The sequence below is a fragment of the Mesoplodon bidens genome (genome assembly GCF_964165515.1).
Source record: "Mesoplodon bidens genome assembly, chromosome: 11".
NCBI lineage: Eukaryota > Metazoa > Chordata > Mammalia > Artiodactyla > Ziphiidae > Mesoplodon > Mesoplodon bidens.
In genome coordinates, this window is record NC_138167.1 from 9,044,426 (window position 1) to 9,067,533 (window position 23,108).

The 23,108-nt window shown below is 42.6% G+C and overlaps 1 protein-coding gene across 3 annotated transcripts in view; it reads right to left on the minus strand.

Moving 5' to 3' along the window:
- Positions 1-8,104: 8,104 nt before the first annotated feature.
- The window catches only part of GPR19 (G protein-coupled receptor 19), a 35,250-nt gene continuing 20,246 nt past the window's right edge, over positions 8,105-23,108 (minus strand). For all 3 annotated transcript variants that reach the window (XM_081248518.1, XM_081248517.1, XM_081248516.1), the window contains one exon: positions 8,105-10,388. In XM_081248518.1, the coding sequence (XP_081104644.1) occupies positions 9,119-10,372 (1,254 nt within the window). In that variant the 5' untranslated portion in view covers positions 10,373-10,388 and the 3' untranslated portion in view covers positions 8,105-9,118. The remainder of the gene's footprint in view (positions 10,389-23,108) is intronic.

Here is a 23,108-nt window from a genome sequence, read left to right on the forward strand (position 1 = left end):
AATAATAGCCTTCTATTAACTAGATTAATTTTAAGAACAGTTAATGTTCCACCTGGCAGTAATCCTATCATCTATATAAAGCAGGTTTTCAGGCTGCTAGGTAACCTGGCTCACTTTTCCCTTATTCCATCCATTTTACTTAATTACACAGTATCATGAATCGAAGCGGGACTGCTATGTGAGGTTGTGCTGAATGTGCATTGCACAAAGGCACCCAGTTGAGGAGGCCTAACATCGACCTCACGTTCCTTTCAGCAAGCCACGTGAGGAGGAAAGGGTGCCTGCCATTGCTCACCAGGGCACACGTGTGGTGCAGGTCTGCCCAGAGAGGAGCCTTTCTTAATCTCTCTAACTGGAGGGTGCCTTTCATAAAACGTGCAAAACAACAGTGTGCTGCAGCTGGTGTATTGCTGGCCCCAGAGGAAAGCCAATCATGTGCATCTGTCCCAACTCCATGCTGAGTGACATCAGATTGGTAGCTTTTAATCAGCAGTGATGGGAGTACTGACACCACAGAAATCAGTAAATGCTACAAATCAGGGATTTCCCTCCCCTGCCAGAGAGTTGGTTTCCAGCCGACCACTGTAAAGGCCTAGTGTAGGCCAGCATGGCCCTGACCTGAGCAGCCATATTTGAGGCCCCACGTATCTGACTGGAGGACACAGGAGCTGGAAGGACTCTTTGTAAGTCTCTAGGAAGTTTGGAGGCATCCATGTCAAATTCAGATTACTTCACAAGACAGATGGTGGTCGTGACTCAGAAACGGTTATGGGTTACAGAGAACTACCCGGGTGAACTCTAGAAATGACCGGGAGGCAGATCAGCTGAATTCTTAAAGCAAGCCTTGGGGTCAGAGTGGGTACAACTAACTTACCTATTGCTTTGTGACACAGTGCTCCCAACACTCCTGGGCTGGGGGTTGGGCTGCAGTTGGACAGTCAGCTTTGGCTTACAGGCCATTTTGACTCTGCAGTTAGATAAGTATTTGAGCAGGAAAAATCTCCTGAGATCCAACAGAACCCAATTCAATCCTTCCATGCCTCAGTGGCCCTTTCCTGAGAGGCAAACAGTGCCTGACAAGCACTTTACAGCCCCGAACCTGGTCAAGTGAGCAGGCTAGAAATGACGACTCCTGTGCCTCCACTAGGTAGCCTTGGATAACCCCGAACCAGCAGGCCAAAAGCCCACACTGAGTTCTGGATTTTAACCACTTTAGTGGAATGAACACCATGCTTGCCGATAGCACAGGAAAAGAAGGTATAGGGTTAATGACAAAAAGTAAATAATCCCCTCAAACCTCAGGCCCTTAAGGAAATGAATTCCAACAACCACCACGTGATCCTGGAAGCAGATGCTACCTCCACTGAACCTTCAGATGAGACCCTGACCCTAACCCTGTGATTGCAGCCTTGTGAATCAGAGGACACAGTTAAGCTGTATCCAGATTCCTGCTCACAGAAGTTATGAGATTAAAAAAATGTGGGTTATTTTAATCTGTCAAATTTTGGGGTAATATGCAATAATAGATAACTACTACAATTGTTCCATTTTCTTCCATGTGAAATATAGATTTCATATTCAACTTATAAAAATAAACTAGTTTAAAATATCTTCCAAATAATAACAAACAAAAAAATAACCATACTCCTTTTTGTCAGATCCCATATTCACCAAGCAACTTCCAGATTATACTTCCAGATTCCCAATTATTCCAAAATTAGTAAGAATGTGCCCTGAATAAGTCATCTAAGCATTCTGGTCATTGAAAAGGAATATACCCCCTTGAAAATCAATACACTGGCCTCTGGTTAATATACTTCAGTCTCCTGTGAGAGTGACTAGGGAGTGGAGAGTCAACCTTAGTCTGTGGGGTCAGTTCTGGGACAGGTGGAGCCAGGTTGGGATAATACTACTAAAATCACTAGCAGTTTCCTGAGGCCAGGTGATGAAGGCCGCACCACCCAGCCTGCGTGCGTCCAGCCTGCAGGTGATCTTAGCTGCCAAAGGGCAAGGTCTCACTTTCACCTTCCACAAGGTGTGACAGCTCATATAAACCAAAAAACGGAAACAGGCGCTATTGGAGATCTCTACCTAGTCTATGAAATTACACTGAGTTTTAATATGTGGCCTGTTTTAGTTGAGGGTTTCTTTAAACCACAAAACCGATAAACATAGGCAGTGTTTTTCCCCTTTGTCCTCCAAACAGTATACTCACATATCTTTTCTTAAAGAAACAAAAAAGCCATAAACCATTTAGCTGTTTTAAATTTTTCTTCAAAATAAACTTAAAAGTTCCTTACAATATTTGTGTTTGTAAGTTTGAGTCTGGATTTTCATTGTGTTTCTTTGCCCTTTCACTCCAATTATCAAATAGCTTTAAAAAAACAAACAAAAAAAAAACTATCTTGACTTCAGTTTCACTTAGATTTGTTTCTAGTTACAGTACAATTCACTTATGGTTCAACTGGAAATATATAATGGTCACATGTTTTTAGCTACAGAGTTGCCTACAATTAACTATGGCCAAGAGTGACTTAAGTCCCGTTTCACTGGGTTTTTTTATATTCGACTAGAACGGTTAAATTAACAGTTGAAACTGATTTCCCTCCATCAGTTCTTTCTATTGTACATGTGGAAATCGCAACACAAGAATGATGGTACAGGCTACATTCTCAAGTGTTTTCATATCCTGAATTTAGACCGTGCCTTCCTAATAGTTCAAAACAATCCCCTTTGGAGTGAGTGAATAGAAGTAGCTCTGTCACCTACCTCCCATGCAAGTTCCTGTTCCTAGTTGTTCCTTCCCCCTGAGTCTGCAAAATATTAGCGGAACTAAAAAAGAAAGAAAAGAAAAAAAAAGCTAAAGAAGGAAAACAATGCCACAATTTGAGAATGGTATTAAAAACCTGTTTCTACTAGTTAGCACATAGCAATAGGTGCTGAATAACTTGAAAATGGAAAAATCCATTGGGTTAGCAACAACTAAATTTAAATAACAACAATAGAAAACTTTTTTTGAGGGCTTCCCATGTGTTTGGTAATGCACTGAATGAATGATTTACATGGGTCTGGGCTCATTTTATTACAATCCTATAAGGTGGTATGATAGTCTTACATGTCAGCTACAGTAGAATACCAAGTTATTTAATCAACACTAACCTAGGTGTTGCAGAGAAGGTATTTTGTAGATGTGCTCAACAGCTACAACCAACTGACTTTAAGAAGATTATCCTTGATAATATGGTTATCTAATCGGTTAAAGGCCTTAAGGCCAAAAGGCCAAAAAAAAATGAGGTTTCCCTAAGAAGAAATTCTGCCTCAAGACTGTAGCATCAAATCCTGCCTGCTGGCCTGCCCTAGATTTCAAACTGAAGACTACAGCAACTACTTGAGTTTCCAGCCTGCCACCCACCCTACAAACTTCAAGCTGGCTGACCCCCTTAATTGCAAGAACCAGTTTCTTAAAATACTGTCATCTATCCATCTATCTATCTGTCATCTATGTCCTATTGGTTCTGCTCTTCCTGGAGAACCCTAATATAGGTAGGCATGTTATTTTCCCCATTTTAAAAATAGAGAAGCTGGGGTTTGAGAATTTGCTGGTTAAATAGGTGGTAAGCAGAACCTGAGCTTCCACACAGAAGTTGATTCCAGAGCCCTTGAAAACAACCATCATACTTGTGATTAAGGAAAACTTTGCTGGCTGGAGGTGTCACTGGAGTCTTGTGCCCAATTTTTACTAATTTTTAAAGGGTCATTCAAGTATATATAGTCCATCTACCTGGAGAATCAGCCCAGAATTTTAATGAATCTGGACTGATGAATAGAGTACAAATCCATTCTTCTCAGACACTGTGCTCCCTACCCTCTCCACCATAAAACTCTTCACAACTCTGTTGCTGCCCAGGTATCCATGCCATGGTCCGTGTAGCACATTCAGGGTCCTACTAGCAGAATATAGTCTCCTAAACCAGAGCACTCTTTGGAAGGTACTGCAGGGAAGCAGAATAGAGAGGATTCACTCAGAATTCCCTTATAGTTTTCATTTCCCGTATCTAGCTGTTGTGGGCAAACAGCTGAAACTGCTATATTGACTGTCTGCCACTGAAAACCAGATGATGTTCTCAAGCTTCTAGACCTGCATCATAACCCTGAAACCAGACACACACACCCAGCATTTCTGGGGCATTCAGAATTCCCTTAGAGTTTTCATTTCCCATATCTAGCTGTTGTGGGCAAACAGCTGAAACTGCTATATTGACTGTCTGCCACTGAAAACCGGATGATGTTTTCTCAGGCTTCCAGAGCTGCCTCATAACCCTGAAACCAGATACACACACCCAGCATTTCTGGGGGTCATTTTCCTGAAGAATTAAAATCACACATTCTTCAAATTATAGGTGAATCCTAATTGTATAACTCAATTAGGGTTGATGAGAGTTTTTAAAAAGCAATACTTTTAAAGAGGCTTCTTCTAGTAAGTCAAACAGAAAAAGACAAATATCATATGATATCATTCACATGTGGAATCTAAAAAAATGGTACAAATGAACTCATTTACAAAACAGAAACAGACTCACAGACATAGAAAACAAATTTATGCTTACCAAAGGGGAAATGTGGGGAGGGATAAATCAGGAGTTTGGGATTAGCAGATGCAAACTACTATATACAAAATAGATGAACAACAAGGTCCTACTGTATAGCACAGGGAACTCTACTCAATATTCTGTAATAACCTATACGGGAAAAGAATCTGAAAAAGGGTATTTGTATATTATAACTGAATCACTCTGCTGTACAGCAGAAACTAACAACATTGTAAATCAACTATACTCCAATATAAAATTAAAAATTAAAAAAAAACAGAAACAGATTCACAGACATAGAAAACAAACTCATGGTTACCAAAGGGGAAAGGAGGGGGAGGGATAAATTAGGACTTTGGAATTAACAGATACACACTACTATATATAAAATAAATAAACAACGACCTGTATAGCACAGGGAACTATATTCAATATCTTGTAATAACCTATCTGATAATAGAAAAGAATCTAAAAAAGAATATATACTTTTACCTTCAGGTGTCCAGTTTACACCTTAAACTAACACAACATTATAAATCAACTATACTTCAATTAAAAAATAATAATAAGGAGGCTTCTCCTAAGAAGACAGAGCTTTTGAACAGAAGTGTTCAGTTGAGCAAACAATTCAGAATGGCCCAGATTGTAGGTAGGGGCTCAAAAAATTAAAGAGGGTCTGAGGGAAATGAGACGGGTCAAAAATAAATTTAACCTAAAATAAATTTAACTGCCTACCAACCAGGAACACAGGAACATTTACTTTTAGGGAAAGTCTAGATTACACTGCTATGGAATCCATAAATTCTGAGAGTCAAATAACAAGAGGAGAAAAGAGACAGGCCCTGGTAAGTGTGGGTGGCACAACTGCGTGTTTGGTGAGATGATGGGGTTTTTCGAAAATGCTACCATTCGTAAAATGGGTTTAAAATAATATTTTGACTAGTGATTTCATGTCTGTAAAGGGTATTAATTATTTTGGGATTTCCTCCTATGTTTAGATGCTTTGTGTTTTGAACACACTGATTAGTTAATCTGCAGCTGCTGCTCTGGGTGCTCAGCAATTTTCACTGTCCTGTTGCTGTGCAACGAGGACTTTCCCCCAAATCGCCAGTGTGCCAGGCCCCGTGAAGAGCTGGTGGGGTCTGCCTATTGGCCACAGTGCCACCAAGCGGTCGTTCTGCAAAACAGTGGCACCAAGCTGGTTCGTTTCCATGGCTGTCTAATCACGGCCCCCTAAGGTCGTCTCTGCTCCAGATGAATTAGCAGGTTCACTAAGCAATGGGGAATTGTTTATTCTTTTCATATTCTGCCCAACACAGTGAGGATTTTTTCACTCCCGTGAAGGCATCATGCCAGCAGCACGGCAAATTTAAAGAATGTTGGACTTGTTGGCCGAAGGCATTTTTGTTTACCCCTACTTTGACCTCTCGTCTAAACAGTGAGGGGCTTGGGTTAGGTCTCTCAACGTCCCATTCCTTCTACTCTAAAAGTCTACTTCTTTGCTTCTGTTACGTGTGGTTTTTATAAGGAGCATAACCTTGAAGCTGATCCTGGTCCAGCAGCTCCAACAGATCTTGCTTCTGTTGCTTCAAAGCAAGTTTGGCAGGTGGCAGCAAGGCTGGAGGGTGAAGGGAAGCACTGCGCCCACCAGGAGAGGCAAGAGTGCCAACCTTATCTGGCAAATGACTGCTCCCCACATGCTTGGTGGAGGTCCCCCTGGATGAAACTGCCCTTGCTGAGAGCTCTGGCCCAGGGCATCCATTGGTCCCAGGCACCCTGGGGAAACCTGTGACGGAAGGTCCACAGGGAAGTGTACCTGAGCAGGATGTGCTGATGGACTCTGGGCAGCAGGCTGGTGGCACTGATGATTTCACTGAAGGTTAGAAGGAAAGGAGAAATTCGAATTCCACCTCAAAGGATGCGACCCTGCCCTTCCTCTGATGGTCTGTGGGCACCTGGAGACAGGGAGGGGAATTGCTCTCCTCAGAACCCTGCTCCCCGCTAGCTTTCCTGAACTCCTGTTTGGAGGCTACGTGAATCCACATTTGTGATGCACCTCGTCATGTGCCTGGTAAGGAGACCGGAGTCGTTTTCTTATTCCCCCCAACAGCCTGCCTCCCTGTGCTTGGCAGGTAAACGTGAGGTATGGTGAATGTTGTTCCTGTACTGCTGGGACTTATGCAAATCTTCATCAATCTGTGCGTTACATCCAGTTTCTTCCAAATTCAGGATCAAGTGAGAAAACAGGAATCCTAAATATTAAACTAAACTAAAAAAAAAAAAATACAATGAATTATCCACATGCTGAGAAAATGTAGCTGAATTATCATAGGTCATAAGACTTTAGAGCTCTCTCCATTGTGATTTCATTAACACTCTTAATTTGTCATTTTTGGGGGGGATTTAAAAAATAAACTAATCTCGATAACAAGTTTGTAAGACGTTGTCTCACTGAATTTCCACCCACTGGGGTAAACTCACAGAATAATCATTAAAGACAGAATGGAGCTTTGTAATCATCTAGTCTTTTTTGGTTTAAACTGAGACCTAAAATACATATATAAATAAAATTAAAGTAAATGAAATTTTACTTGTTACAATCTGACTTTAAAAATAAATTAAAATAAAAAGTACTGCAGGGTCTCTTCTATTTTTTAACAACTCTGAACCACAAAATACAAGGGCCATGTGACATAAACATCTAGCTCATTTTGTCTGGTCAGTCATTGGCTGATAGGATAAGGAAGAATATGTGGAGGAGAAAGAAAAGGAAGAAAATACAAGACACTTTTTATCTTTTGACTTTGATTAAAGAAAGCACCTCCACTTAAATGCATCAGCTCTGTAGATGTTTTGTGGATGGAATACTTTGTTGTTCTCATTCTTTGCCCCAAATACCAAGCCTAATCTTGTCTTGTTTCCCTGTGTCTGTGAGGTGGGATGTACAGCTTCTTTCCCATTTCATACGTTTAGCACCACCAGCCCAGGAACCTTGCCACAGCCAAGGAAAAGGTGAGGGCCAGCTCACTGAATTTCTAGACTCTCCTGTTAAGAATGCCACGTTCTCCCAGACCTCAAGATTTCCACGCAGGCAGCAGCCATTAGGCCCACAGAGGTCTGGATGAGTTTGGCTACTCATGTATTCCCTAGAGAGAAACCTGTCATGTCAAGGAAAGAGCAACAGACTTGCAGTTAGGGGACCTGAGTGTGAAAAATAGCTCGGTCACACTCCAACTTGGGCAAGTCACATAGACATGATAATATGAACATCACAGAATACTTGAGAGGATAAAGTGAGATAATACAGGTAAAATCACTGAACAACTATTATTATTTGCAATTCTTGTTAACTAGGGTGTGAAAGTGCACACCAGTCTTGTCTGTAAACCCGTTATTGTTTGAATAAGTACATCTTTAAAATGTGCTAGTCCTAGATTTGAAATAATGGAGACCTGGCAACCAGAGAAGAAAATCTCGAGTTACCACAGCCAAAGAAGAGTCTGAGCTTGGTGAGGGTATGATGATACATCCTGGAGAGAGATGAGGGGTAGGAAGTGCTGGCTGGAGAAACGGCCTCATGTCTGAGTGTCCAGGAGAAAGAAGAAAGTGCTCCTTGCCCTTGCTGTCCTAGGGTATAGGGGCAGCGCCCGGCAGCCAAAGGTGTCTGCCTGAACTGCAGAGCACAGGGAGATCCCATCTGCACTTCTCCCTTTGGTATTTTCTGGGCTTGCCCAGCCAGGGTCCCTGCTCATTTTCTTGAGTTTAACTCAGAAGAGACGTAAACATCCTGGACACAGCCTAGATGGGACACAGATGTGAGGAAGACAGCACGGCCACTTCAAATGCTTCAAGGCATCATCAGCTGGTTAGGTTAAGGGAGAATGAAAGAGAGAAAAAGAGACAGAGACCAAAATTAGGCAACTCTGTAAGCTTTCTTTCCCTAAGAATCCTGATTATAATTCGATCACAGAAGACTACCCAGCAAGTTCCAATATATTCCAATATATGAAGTGCTCTCCAGAACAGATCTGGACAGAAGGTAATGTAAAAACATATACAATATTAAGACTTTCTAAATGTTGCTTAGTAGAGAAATTCAAGTCTCTGAAATGTGTCACACAGGAGATTTCATTTGGAACAGAAGCCCATAGTTAACAAAATTTCAGTAGGGAGGAGAAAAAGGAAACAGAATAAAACCAAGTTGAATCATTAATCAAAGACTGTGTATATGGTTTATGCTTTTTGGACCTAATGGTAAATAAAAAGTAGGAAAGCATTCTTCTTTTTAATGCATGTGACTAATATAGTAAAGGGACTGTTAACCATAAGCTCAAGGTGAAAGCTTCCTCGAAAACAAAAAGCAACTAAAATAAAAAACACAGAAAGTAAAATCAATAGTGAGTGCATTTTACAAAATCAAACATTTCCCACAGAAAGTTGATTGAAAAAAATATGTAAATAGCTTCTGTTTTTACAGTTAAACTTTTTAATCTCTGGCGCATAACAGTAATTGAAAGAATTCTGAGAAATCAGACAAAAGTATTCGGCAGATTTGAATTAATGGGCCAAGCAAGCTTTTTTTCCTTGGCTTCCCTGTCAAATGAACCATAGCTTGAGTCTTTGGCTACAGCTTTGGCCGTGGGGAGGATTTCTGAGATGCCGACATAGTTTTTTTTGGCCATCCTTGAACTGGTTGTGATAGTGTAGGCATTGCTTCGGTAACACTTCATCGAGGACATGCAGAAAGTCTCTTTCATTCCTCTCCTAAAATTGGCATTATAAATGGAATACAGAGTAGGTTTAGAGGCTGAGGAACTAAAGGATATCCATGTGATAGCTGTAAAGACAAGGGAACTTTTCTTATAGTCTCGTTCATGGGGGTGCCACAGCTGAGCAACATGAAAAGGCAGCCAGGAGAGCAAAAACAGAAGATTTAAAATGAGGAACATCTTGATAGTTTTCACTTTTGTCCTTGGGACGATGTTCATTGTCCTCCTCACTGTTCGACCATCGGTGCCGATTCTCCAAATGTATTTTATGACCTTCTGGTAAAATAAGATTATGAGGACAGATGGAATCACAAAGCTCACCAAGAAATGGATGACGGCATAGGCAGTTCCTTCCCAAGAGGAGGGGAGGAAATAGTTACAATGACTGTCCCAGTTGGAGCCATAGAAAAAGAACACGGGGGTCACAAAGGCCGCCTCAAAGATCCAGGATGCTGCAATCATCTTCTTGGCTTTTTCTCTGGACACCTTGAAGCTCAGAGGGTAGACGATGGTGTAGAACCGGTCTATGCAGATGGAGAGGAGAACGTAGACCTGGACGCCCGGGGTGAGATACTGAAAGTAGCGCACGGCCTTGCACGTGGCGCTGCCCAGGGCCCACCAGCCGGTGGTGAACTGCAGCAGGACGAAAGGCATGCCGGCCAAGCTGATGAGCAGGTCAGCACACGCCAGGGACACCACAAAGTAGTTGGTGGTGGACTGAGTCCTCCTGCTCCGGTGGATGACCAAACACACCAGGGAATTGCCAAAGATAGAAAACAACCACAGGGCCCCAAAGAAAATGCTGGCTGTGGCCACTTCCCCGGGGTTTGGTCTGTAGTGCAGGTCTGTTCCATTGCTCCTCCAGCCGTGCTCCTCATAGAGCTCCGTCAGGTCTCGGCTCAGCAGAGGGGAGGCCATTTCCGTGCAACTGTGGTTTTGGAGGGGCACCAGAAGTGTAGGAACAACCAAAGGCGGCTTGCTGTTATCCATTCTGTGAGCAAAAACCATATTCATTTTTTCCCTCTTAGTTCTGGATAAGAAAAGAAGAATGAGGGCTCCTGTTAAAACGGTGTTACACGGATTGATTCCTAAGACTAACAATCTTATTTGACGCTTAGATCGGTTGTCATCTGTCAATGAGTAGGACTTGTGTGTTGGCAGGAAAACATGACTACTACCCAGAAAAAGCTCTGGCCCCGTTTCTCTTTCATTTTAGGATGGTTTCAGCTGATCCCAGCTCAGGCTTTCCCTGGCCTCCCCCTCTCCTGACCCTTAGTCAAATGTGGTGGAACTCATAGCAAGCCCCACTCCTACACTGAACCTTGTTCCCTGCATACGCTGGGGATCACGGAGGGTTAGAGAGCTCAAATCTGGCTCATGGTTAGGGTGTTACCCCCAAATGAAGTGCTCCTGGAATCCTGGGAGGTACGTGAGAAGTTCCTGAATGTCGTAACACTAAAGTAACGAGGCTGCAAGGGAGGAAAACTTGGGCAGGTGGAAACACACAGGAGTCAGCTATGGAAAAAGCTAACAGAAACCTGTGAATACAGACTGACTGGCTACTGGGAACGACCCTGTCCTTACTTACTGTAGAATTTCCATTACAAAAGCATCATGGGAGCACATGGAGCAAACATAACACTTTCACATGAGCCAGAAGTAGCTCATTTAATGACACATAAACATAGCCTGTTTTTTTCCAAAAGATGATAGGCCACCTATCAGTGATATATTTTGATGCTATTCTGTTGTTAGTGTTTCACAAAATGACCCTGACTGAGGAATATACAAGATGTCCTCTAATGAATGTGTAACCAGGTTACTAGAAACCTTATGGCATTCAGATGATTATAAGCAACCAACTCTAACTTTACCCAGCCTTTATTTTAACAATTTTTTCCCCTACTATTCAGTGAGGGGGGAAAAAAAAGGTATACTTTTTAATAGGGAAAAAGCCTGTATATCATTGTGGGCCATTCAATTAAAATTGAGGTGACTGGTTGCAGTCCGATCATTAGGGTTTAATTTGGTCTGAATCTATTAAGCAGAAAGAGAAAGCACAGCGACTGAATCCATAATAACCAGAGCGATTCCACCTGGCCGGCGGTGCAGGGGAGGGCACACCAGCAACAGGCTCAGCAGGGCCTCCCAGCCCTCTCCGGGGCTCCTGTCACTACACCTCACAGAGAAACGTTTCTGGGGTTTAGAGGTGAGATGAAAGAACAGTTCTTAATGACCCATTTTTCCTTGAAGGGTTTTCCCAATGACTTGTGGTAGGGAGAGGGTGTTAATAGATATTGTCCTCACCAAGAAACCACATTCAACAAAAGTCTGGGGCTCAGGGCAACGCACTAAAGGCCAGGTCCAGGTTCCCTTCAAGGTTTTTTTTGGTCCATGAAACAGCCCTACTTAATTTCTCAAAGAGAAATGTAAGGTAATTAGCCATTTTAATAACTAAAAGACCTTTAAGCATGGCTGACTGGTTGATAGTAAATTGTAAGACTAGCTACCATAATTTCCATATAAAAAATTAGGATACACGGTCTGAAGACAGGACATAAGATCTAAAATTAGCACTGTTGGAGAAAATCTGGAATGCATGACTGTTATCCTTACAAAATTGAAATAATCTTTTCACCTTTATATGTGTAAAACCTACAAAGTTCAAAAAAACCCAAAAAACACCCAAACCCCACCCCCCAAAAAAAACCCTACAATTTTTTTAAAAGATTTAAAGTTTAAAAATAAAACAGATGAGCTATTTTCCCAGACAGAAAGAGCTGTTGTAAACTCTTTGGGGATGCCTGTGGCCTAACTACAATAGGAGCTGGAAGCACAGGCACTCTCCCATAGCTCCACACACACTTTGAAACCTGTGAACTTCCTTCTGTTTCTTTCTTCCTCTCACAGCAAAACTCTGCAGATGAAACTCAAGATCTCCACTACCACCAAAGCGCTGCGAGGCCTTCATCCATCCTTTCCTCCAGCTGCTTTACATCAACTAGTGTGTCCACCAATTTCTCTGACGTCCCGCCCCCGCCCCCGCCCCCCACACCCCTGCCTGGAAGCACAGGATCCCACTGATCAGAAATGGGACGACGGAGCCTGAGGAGTTCTCGAGTCTAGGTCTCCCCTGCTTGATGGCATGACTTTTCTGACTGGACCTAAAAGTGCTGCAGCTCTGTTTACTCATTCAATACACCAAGAAACTATGCTAGGTACTAGGAGAACAACGAAAAGTAAGGCTCATGAAAGGGTAAATGTATAACTGAGCTGTCTGCCATAGTATAACTAAATTCTATAATAATTATAATTAGTAGATAAGGAGCTAAGTGACAGAGAAAAATAGGGACCCGATTCTTCTTGGGATAGGGGGAAGGAAAGGAAAGGCTTCACAAAGGAGGTGAGGTGTAAGCCGGGGACCTGGAGGATGAAGGTCCTTTCTTCAGGAACACAAGGGGTTTTTTAAAAAGCCCCAAACATTCCAAGGGAGGGAGAAGCATGTGGAATGATTTGGGGGTCATCCTTCTAGGGCTGATCTTTTTTGGGCCCTTTTCCCCTTAGAGGTATAGTCTTCTGCAGACCACACCTCCCAGACTATACAGTCTCTAAATGCCCTACAATCAAACTGACCTACATTTTCCCCATGGTTATAATGAGAGGTTACATTTTCCACATTCATGGGCTGAAATGTGGTCACACAGTGGATAAGAATATACAGAATGGCTGTGGATCCCTTGTTCATAGAGCATGTTTTTACTCCTTTTCCCAGTTTGTTTTGCTTTAGAGCCATGGTTCTCTAGCTTAGCAACACACTGAACTCTCCCAGGGAGCTTTAAAAAAAAAATACTGATGCCTGGGCCCTACCCTCAGGGATTCTATCTATCTATCTATCTATCTATCTATTAATTTATTTATTTATGGCTGTGTTGGGTCTTCGTTTCTATGCGAGGGCTTTCTCTAGTTGCGGTGAGCAGGGGCCACTTTTCATCGCGGTGTGCGGGCCTCTCTTGCTGCGGAGCACAGGCTCCAGACGCGCAGGCTCAGCAGTTGTGGCACACGGGCCTAGTTGCTCCGCGGCATGTGAGATCTTCCCAAACCAGGGCTCGAACCCGTGTGCCCTGCATTGGCAGGCAGATTCTCAACCACTGCGCCACCAGGGAAGCCCCCCTCAGGGATTCTGATTTAATTGCTCTGGAGTGCAGCCTGGGCATCGGGATGTTTCAGAGTTCCCCAGGTGATCCCAACGTGCAGCCCAGACTAACAATCCCTGCTTTAGAATGGCTTCCATGTTTCCGTCTTCTCTCATTAACTGTGGGGTCCTGGGAAAAGGGCATTATTCTTTGTCCGTGCTCTGCAGCTTCCACTGAAGTTCTTTACATTAATAACGCTTGTTAGCTATTTACTGAATTGACTCCATAAGTACAGAGAACTGAAATACAGGCCTCCTACTCTAGGTGGCTCTGCTAGGAGAATTAAATGCAGAGACAGAAAATCACCGTGTGTTCTCAGAGAGCCGAAACGCTGGTGACCATGGAGACAGGGGAAAACATGGCTCCAGAGCAGGGCAGGGCAGGTGAAACTGAAGTCACCCAGGTCAACTCTCATTTAAGGGACAGTCAAGGTAGTTTAGGTGACCGCAGCCAGCCTCCTGCACCCCCTCCCAGAAAACATGGTCTGCCATATTATAACTAAATTCTAGGGTCCCAAAGTAAAAGTTCAGAAAGGTCTCCCCTGCTCCATTAATTTGGAAATAAATACATCTTCAAGGGAGTGTTTCTGAAATACAAGGGCTGCGGAATTCATAATTATGTCTGGGTCATCATATTCAGTAATTACAGCAGCAACAAGAAAGACTTCTTCACCTCTTTCCTGCTCAACCTGTCTGTTCCCAACCAACTCAGAGACTGCCACATGACACACTCCATTGGGTTGATATTGAGGGCCCCTATTTTAAAATATATCTCTATCTATATATTATCTGAGAGGAATTATTCATCTATTGGGCTCTAAGAGATGGGTTTTAATATATAGGTGGGGAAAATGGTGGATGGGTTGACATGGTATAGAGCTAGGGACTGGGGGACCTCTGAAATAATGGGACCCTGGAGAGTCCCATCATTACAGAGGTCTGGGTCTAGATATAAAATGATATGTCTATCATTTTATAGTGTAATTTTTATATTGAACATTGTCTCCCCTGTTGCATTATGAGTTCCTTAAGGACAGTGACTGTGTCCTTATATCCCTGGGGCATTCAGATATTAATAAAGGTTTACTAAATAAAAAAATGGATAGAGGTGTTAAGAAAAATTATCCAATACTTGAAAATAAGGCAGAGAGCATAGCATAAGTTTTTTTTTTTTTGGCTGCGCCCTGTCCAGGGATCAAACCCAAGCCCCTGCATTGGAAGCGTGCAGTCTTAACCACTGGACCGCCAGGGAGGTCCCCATAGCATAACATTTTAATGTCATGCTACAACATTATTAAATGGGCTTCCCCAAGGATTATTTAATTCTCTGGAAGAATGTATCTGTGCTTGATTTTGCTATTACTATATGACTAGAGCCCAGATATTACACGCTAACATGGAAATTTCTGTCTAGTAGAAAAAATAACCCCAAAGGTTACAGACTTATTGCCCTGTAGGACAGTAACCAGCTCTGTGCCTCCTGGCAATCTTATGCTCACATTATTTAAGGAAACAAATGACAGCAATGACAAAAAACCCTATAAATATCCATTTATTCAAATGCTCTTGGAAGCAACCTTATTATCTGATCAGTTCCTTCAGTAATAAGTTAATAAATCTTTGACATGGTCTTCATTCTATATTTGAAGGAGAGTCATGATGAATGACAGTCATGATTTTAACTTTTTGAAAATTGTGACAGTCATGATTTTAACTTTTTGAAAATCTTATTTTGATGGATGGCTGAATGTATGAATGATTAGAAACTAATGAGAGGACCACAAAGAGGAATAGAGGGGCACAGATGAGAAACTGTGTTTACTTCACAGTCTGCCAGTGGCTATTCCTGGATAAGCATATCCTTGCTGGTTAGGTTTCTTCTAGACTCAAAAAACCCTAACAACGGATTCTTTTTCCCTCCTGAAATTACAAAGATCCACAGATGTTCTCATAATATAGGAAGACCATTTTTTTCTGACATTTGTTTAAAAATTTAATGGCAAATTAGAATTTTATAATGTTGAATATTTATATGATTTGGTTGGGAAAAAAAAAATGAACGGAAACATTTTCTGTAGAATGGAAAGTATCTGCTGCACCTAAGCAGATACATTGGCTGTTTACTAATGAGCAGTGAGATTAATTACAATGATGACAGTACTTATAACATTACTACTACCAAGAGTTAGTATTTATTTTGTGCTTACTATGTGTCTGGTACTTCATATGCGTAGCCCTTCGAGGTAGGTAACATGATTAGCCTATGAGAAAAACTGAAGTTCTTCCCCAAGGTCATACTGTTGGAAAGCCACAATGGGCTGGATGTGAATTCAGACAGTCAAACTGGCTGTACATGGACTTCTCAGTCAAACATAGGAATATGAAGTTATTCCCCCACAGCCTCTTGCTACCCACAGATACATCTGTTCAATATGCTAGCTGAGAAATATGTGACACAGTGAACATTTGGGGGAAAAAAATCACTCCCACTACATACTGCACAGAGGCTTAGCATCAAAAGTGCAGTAGAAATGTTGGTCTAGAAATACAGCCTTTCTTCAGAATAAAGAATGTGAGAATATTGGAAATTCATTATCGCAGATGATTAACTTGTTGCCTTTTAAATGCGGAATGAAAGCAGAACTCTAGACTTCAGTTTGATTAAAGTGCAGAAAAAGTTTGATCAATAGTATTTCCCTGAGTAGGAAGTTCCCTTTTAAATTTTAATTGTTGTAATTTAGGAAATATAATGGTGGTAGATATTTTCCTTAAATATTTCACTGTTATGTAGGCTTGATTTACCTATATATGAAATAAGCATGGAACAGAGGTGGACTGGGACTGGCTTGCATGGGGCTCCTAAGAGACAGCTGTGCACGTTCCTTCCCAACTCCAAGTTCAGTGACATCATGTTGGTATCATGAATCAGCCATGGTAGGAATATTCACACCATGAAACTGACAAACATCACAAATAGGTTTTTTCCCTGAAGAGCCAGTTGTTAAACGTTGACCAGCCCACCGCTTCCAGCAGGGCAGAGTTTAACAGGGCAACCTATCCCGAAGTCCTGAACTTACACACATCCCTGAATTTACAAATGGCTAAGGAGGTCCCATAGGCTCTTCAGAAGCTTCCTGAGTTCGTATCTTGCTTTCTGGCTCTGAGCTATGGCTCTGGTGTGGACACTGAGCTATGTGCTTTACAGAACTACGTTAAGGCCCAGGTAGCCAGCAGCATGACTGTGGTGGGGAACAGGAAAACCAGAGAGACAGAGACATGTTCTCATAATGTGCCACCCAGATAGGGTTGCCAGATAAAATACAGGATGCCCAGTTAAATGTGAATTTCAGATAAATAACACATAATTTTTTAGCATAAGTATGTCCCATGTAATATCCTCTACAATATTTAAATGGTGTCCTGTATTTTTATTAGCTAAATCTGACAAACCTACACACCCAGAACATAATCTTCTGCTGAAAAACATTTATTTTTCATCTCACAATACAGGAATATTGCAAAGTGGTTATGTGTGCAGGCTTTGAAGCAGACAGCTGAAGTGTGCGTGCTTCCTCTGTCACTCACTAACTAGCCGTGTGATCCAAAACAAGTTATCTAACCCTCTTGATTCCAGTGTTCTCATCTGTAAAATGGGGACAATTCGTCCCTATCTCATTTGATTATTATGAGGATTAAGTGAGATAACAGATACACAGGAGTTAAATGAGTTATTACAAGTCAATCTGTCTGGTATGAGAAAAACACTCAATCAGTGTTATCCTACTGCAGTTCTAAAACACACCTAGCTTGGTGTCTGGCACATGGCGAGTGCTGAAAAAATTAGCACTCTTACCACTGTCAGCCCATAAAAGTCTTCTAAGCCATATGACAAGCAAATTTTAGTAACCACATCACATACTATAGTGATAATACTAACATTAGTCACATAATTTAGCACTGTTAAGGATGAATGGCTTTTGTGAAGGGGCCTGGGTACCTAATCATCATTCACAACATTGTTTTTAAGGGGAAACTCATTGGGGCCCAAATAAATAAACATAACCTTTCTCCAAGTTGGGGATGATTTTATAGTGACATGTTAGCCAGATAAAACCTTTTTCTATACCCTAAACCAAAAGATGTAATATAACTGGATTGACTATGTCTTTCTCAAAAGCATATAGAGTCTATCCTGCTTAAATTATTTCCTTTAGATAATTTTGAGTAGTTGCAAAAGAACCTCATACTTTCAATGAAAACCAAGTTTCTTCTCCACCATCTGAGGCCACTAGCATCGCAACTTATATGCCTGGAATTTTCCCTAATGCCCTTTTCCCTTTCCTCCTGTTATATAAGATATATAAATATTCCTCTGTAATATTTCCAGGTCTATGCCTTTCAGTCTGTTTCCCAACTGGGATCAAGCAGTTTCCTGAGATCAGACTTGGCACATTTTCTTTTTGTTTGAATATTGGTTATGCTTTCAAGGAGAATATGATTTTTTGAACAGAGAAGGATTTTCAGAACAGCCTCTTCTAACATCACAAAATCACCCATAACGACATTTCTGGGTGAGAAATTCTAGATATCTAGATTTAAGGAACTATTCCTCTTCTATCACCTTTACCTTTCTTTGTTCTTTACACGAATTCTCAAATATTAGAAATAAACAAAGTCAGCATCCTTGGTGTGATTTCCAGAAACCAGGAAGGCTTCTGGAATAATTTCAATGTTTCAATGTTTCAATTTCAATGTTTCAATAATTTCAATGTTTCAATAATTTCAATGTTTCAAAATCAATGTTTCAAAAATTTCAATGTTTCAGAACCATCAGAGCATCATTCTTTTAAAGTCAAAGTCCCGTTTTAGTATACGTGCTGCCGAAGTGAGCACCAAGGTTCCATTTAAAATGTAACTACTACTTAAAGAGTAAATTTTTTTACATATTATCAGTAGAGCAGTGACCTCTGAGACTCCGTCTATCTCTGAGATCTATGAGCTCAGAAAGGAGCCTGAGCTTCACCCCACCTGGAGGTTTATGTTGACCACGAGCTGCAATCCTCCCCAAATTCTCTGCAAACCAAGTTGCAGGAGAAAGTGTTAGGTCATACTGGCTCCTCTTTGGGAGAATATATAAAGGACACTATCCAGTATTTTCCACCCTAACGGCCACTTAGTAGGGTTCTGGGTGGAATGGTTTAATAACACAGAACTTCTCTCCCTACTGTTCTCACAAAGTTGGTGGTCAGATAAAATGGGAAAAAGAAAAAGAAACACCAAGAAACTTCACCGTAAGAAATGACTAATTTGTTATGATGGTATATGCAAAGTAGTCCTCAATCACACAAAATATCCAAATTTTTATCACTTAGTATGAGCCAGGATTGTGCTAAATGCTGGAGATACAGAAGTTAACTAGACAGACAAGGTCTCTGCTTTTATGGAGCTTTCCTCTAGTGGGAGAAACAATATTACACAGCTAAATAAGAAAAACTACCCAATTAATAAAGAAATGGTTAGTGCTATGGAGAAAAATAAAGCAGAATGGGGAACCAAAATGGATGGCGGATGGTTGGTTGGTTACCCAGTGGCCATTCCCAACTCCTTCCTTGCCTTCCTCTCTCCAGAGGCTGAAAAGGAAAGATAATCACTTCCCACCATTCCTTGCAGCTAGGGGTGGTCACATCAACATCACCTGCTTCTGGCTACTGAGACAAGAGAAGGTCTCCTGGCAGGGTGCTGGAAGGCTCTTGGGAAAATCTTTCTTAATAAAAGGAAAAGTGTGTGGGGGGAGTGTTCTCTCTTATGCACCTGGCTGCCCCTCACCTCCTGCCTTTGTAAACTGTCACGTGATGATGTCAGGGCACTGGGTGGGATGTTATGAGGTCAAGGGAGGTCCTAAGACTCACAAAGATATCATCCAGTGCCCTGACACTGTGGTACTGCTAGGACACCTACCTCCAGACTACTTATTAAATAAGTAGTAGGTTCCATTATGGCTTAAGCTGTTTTTGAGATTTCAGTTATTTGCCTCTAAATGCATCCTGACAGATACAGGTCTTATTTCAGATAGAGTCACCAGAGAAGGATTCTCTGAAGAAGTGATACTAAAGCTGAAACCCCAATGACAGGAAGCCAGCCATGTGGAAATTAGAATTCTAGGCAGAAGGAACAATGAGTGCAAAGGTCCTGGGGCAGGAACGAGCTTGTTATGTGGCTGGAGCACATGAATGTGGAAGAAAATGAGATAATCAGAAATGTAGGCAGGGGTCAGATCACATACGGCACTGTAGGGCACCGGTGTTATTCTTTTTTTTTTTTTTTTTTTTTTTGCGGTATGCGGGCCTCTCACTGCTGTGGCCTCTCCCGTTGCGGAGCACAGGCTCCGGACACGCAGGCTCAGCGGCCATGGCTCACGGGCCCAGCCGCTCCGCGGCATATGGGATCCCCCCAGACCGGGGCACGAACCCGTATCCCCTGCATCGGCAGGCGGACTCTCAACCACTGCGCCACCAGGGAGGCCCAAGATTTTACTTGCAGTGTTTTTTTTTTTGTTTTTTTTTTTGTTTGTTTGTTTGTTTTTTTGTGTGTGTGTGGTATGCGGGCCTCTCACTGCTGTGGCCTCTCCCGTCGCGGAGCACAGGCTCCGGATGCACAGGCTCAGCGGCCATGGCTCACGGGCCCAGCCGCTCCGCGGCACGTGGGATCCTCCCAGACTGGGGCACGAACCCGTATCCCCTGCATCGGCAGGCGGACTCTCAACCACTGCGCCACCAGGGAGGCCCCCCGGTGTTATTCTTATTGCAGTGAAATCCACTGCAGGTTTTAAGCAACAGAGGGATATGAGTATGACCTGATTTGTGCTTTAAAAATACAACTTTAGTTGCTGTGTAGGTGGCTGAGAGTAGAAGAAGGGAGACCAGCTAAGAGGCTCTTACAATAACCTAGGTACATGATGATGGTGGCTCAGACCAGGGCAGTAGCAGTGTAGGTGGAAAAAAAGTAGATGGATATTGAAACTATTTAGGAGACCACAGAGCCACCAAGATTTGCTGATGTTAGGGGATGGGGATGACTCCTAGGTTTGAGGGTCTGAGATGGGGCAAGAAAAAGTCTGGGGAGCTAGAAATCAACAATTCTATTTTGGCTGAGTTAAATTCCTATTAGATATCCAAGCAGAGCTATCCAGTTAGCCGCTGAATATATGTTTGGAGAAATGTCTCTTCAGGTTCTTTGCCCATTTTTATTAATTCATTCATCATTCCATAAACATATTTTAAGATCATACTACGTGCCAGAACGTACTGTGCTAAGAACTGGATATACAATGGCAAACAAAACTGTCCCTACCCTTATGAAGGTCATAGTCTAATTAGTTGTGGAGGAGTGGAGAGAAGAGTAAGAAATAAGCACAAATAAAGACGGTAAGTTGGGAGGGAGACGCAAAAGGGAGGGGATATGGAAACATATGTATATGTATAACTGATTAAATTTGTTATAAAGCAAAAAATTAAAAAAAAAAAAAGATAGTCTTTAGGGACTTCCCTGGTGGTCCAGTGGTTAAAACTTCACCTTCCAGTGAAGGGGGTGTGGGTTGGATACCTTGTTGGGGAGCTAAGATCCCACATGCTTAGGGGCCAAAAAACTAAAACATGAAATGAAGCAATATTGTAACATATTCAATAAAGACTTTAAAAATGGTCCACATCGAAAAAAATCTTATAAAAATAAATAAAATAAAGATAACTTTTAATGCAAAAAAAAAAAAAAGACGGTAAGTTGTAATAAGTTCTACAAAAGACGTGTTATAAGAGAGCTTGGCAGGAGGCCCCTCTCTTGGGCTGGGAGGTTCTGGAAGCCATGGAGGCAGGAGAAGCAGGGACAGAGAACAGGGTCATCTACGGTAGACTCGCCAGGACTCCTGCTGCAGACAGATGACAGGACAAGGAAATCTGGTCGCCACGCTGCCCCGGATCCCCAGCCTCCTTCCAGATCCTGAACAATGTTTCAGGCTCCTTGGGGCCTGGCCTTAGGACAGCTCTTGTGATAGGCTGTTGTTCTTAAGTTGGCTGAGAATTCTCTGCAGTGAAAAGAACCTATCCCATGGGGGTAGGGAAGAGAGAAAGCGGGGTAAGTGGGGCCTGGAGGGACAAGGTGCCTCTGGGAAATTCCTTTCACTCTTGTGCCACAGATTGGCTCCCCTATTCTCCCTCTCCACTCTACACTATGTACCCCTCAGGTCATTTAAGCTGTGAGCAAAGAACACCTTCCTTCTGCTTAGAGAGGAAGAAAGGGGGGAGAGAGGAGGTCTGACTCACTCCCCCGCAGGTCATTGCGCCATGGGGTCAGCGGCTGCCCACTGATAACTGCAGTTGGGAGACTCCACCGCCTGGTACAGAGACAGGATAAGTTGTTGAGATACTGACGTACATGCACTGTGCTCCTTGCTGGGACTGTTTTCCTATCCCCTTCTGGGGATGAACCCAGGCCCAAAGTACTGTCTTGTCTTAGAGGAGAGCTGTCTCACTGGGCCTGAGACAAACCTGTTTCCTTGGCTCTTGTCTTCTGGAAGCTGGGTTCTCTGGGGGGATTTCTGTAGAGGGGAGGAGGGAGAAACAAGGACCTCTGAACCAGGAATGTGGCTGTACCCCTGTGGAGCCCTGCAAAGGGGAGTCCTGGATGAGCACAAGGGAGCTTTTGAGGACGATGAAAATGTTCTGAAATTGGATTATATGATGGTTGTACAACTCTGTAAATGGAACAAAAGTCACTGAACTGTACCCTTAAAATGAGTGAATTTAATGGTATGTAAATAAAGCAGTTATAAAGAAAAGGTAGGCCTGGGACCCTTGCCTCACTTACACGCTGTGCTCCAGGTAAGGGACTGGTGGTGATGGAGCCGTGTCCAAGGAATAGAGTTCCCCAGCTGGAGAAGAGGCCACTGCTCCAGGGTGGGGGTGGAGGTGCCCCGAAGCAGCAGGTCCATCAGCCTTCAGGGACACACACCAGCTCAGGCCATAATTACATCTCTGCTATAATCAGAGGAGATCCAAGCCTAGAGGGACCGCCCTATACATTGTGTTGTGTGTAAGAGCCCCAGGACCTAGAAAGAGGAAGAGAGTCCCAGTAGTGTTTGTCACCGACTTTCCCATTATCCTGGTAGGATGGAGCCTTGCTATTATCTAAAGGAAATAATGTGTGAAGTAGGCAGAATGGCCCCCCAAAGATGCCCATGCCCCAATCCTGGAACCTGTGAATATGTTACATTATATAGTAAAAGGGACTCGGCATATACAATTAAGGTTATGGAACTTAAAATGGGAAGATTATCCTGGATTATCCAGGGGGACCCAAACTAATGAGCCCTTACAAAGAACTTTCTCGGCTAGTAGCAGAGAGATGTGGCAGAAGACAGAGAGAGATTCCAAGCATGAGAAGGAATCAACGTGCTCTTCTGGCTCTGAGATGCTGGGGCCCACAGGCAAGAACCAGGGAGAGGCCTCTGGGAGTTACCAGTGGCCCCCAACTGAGAGCCATCAAAGAAATGTGACCTTGGTC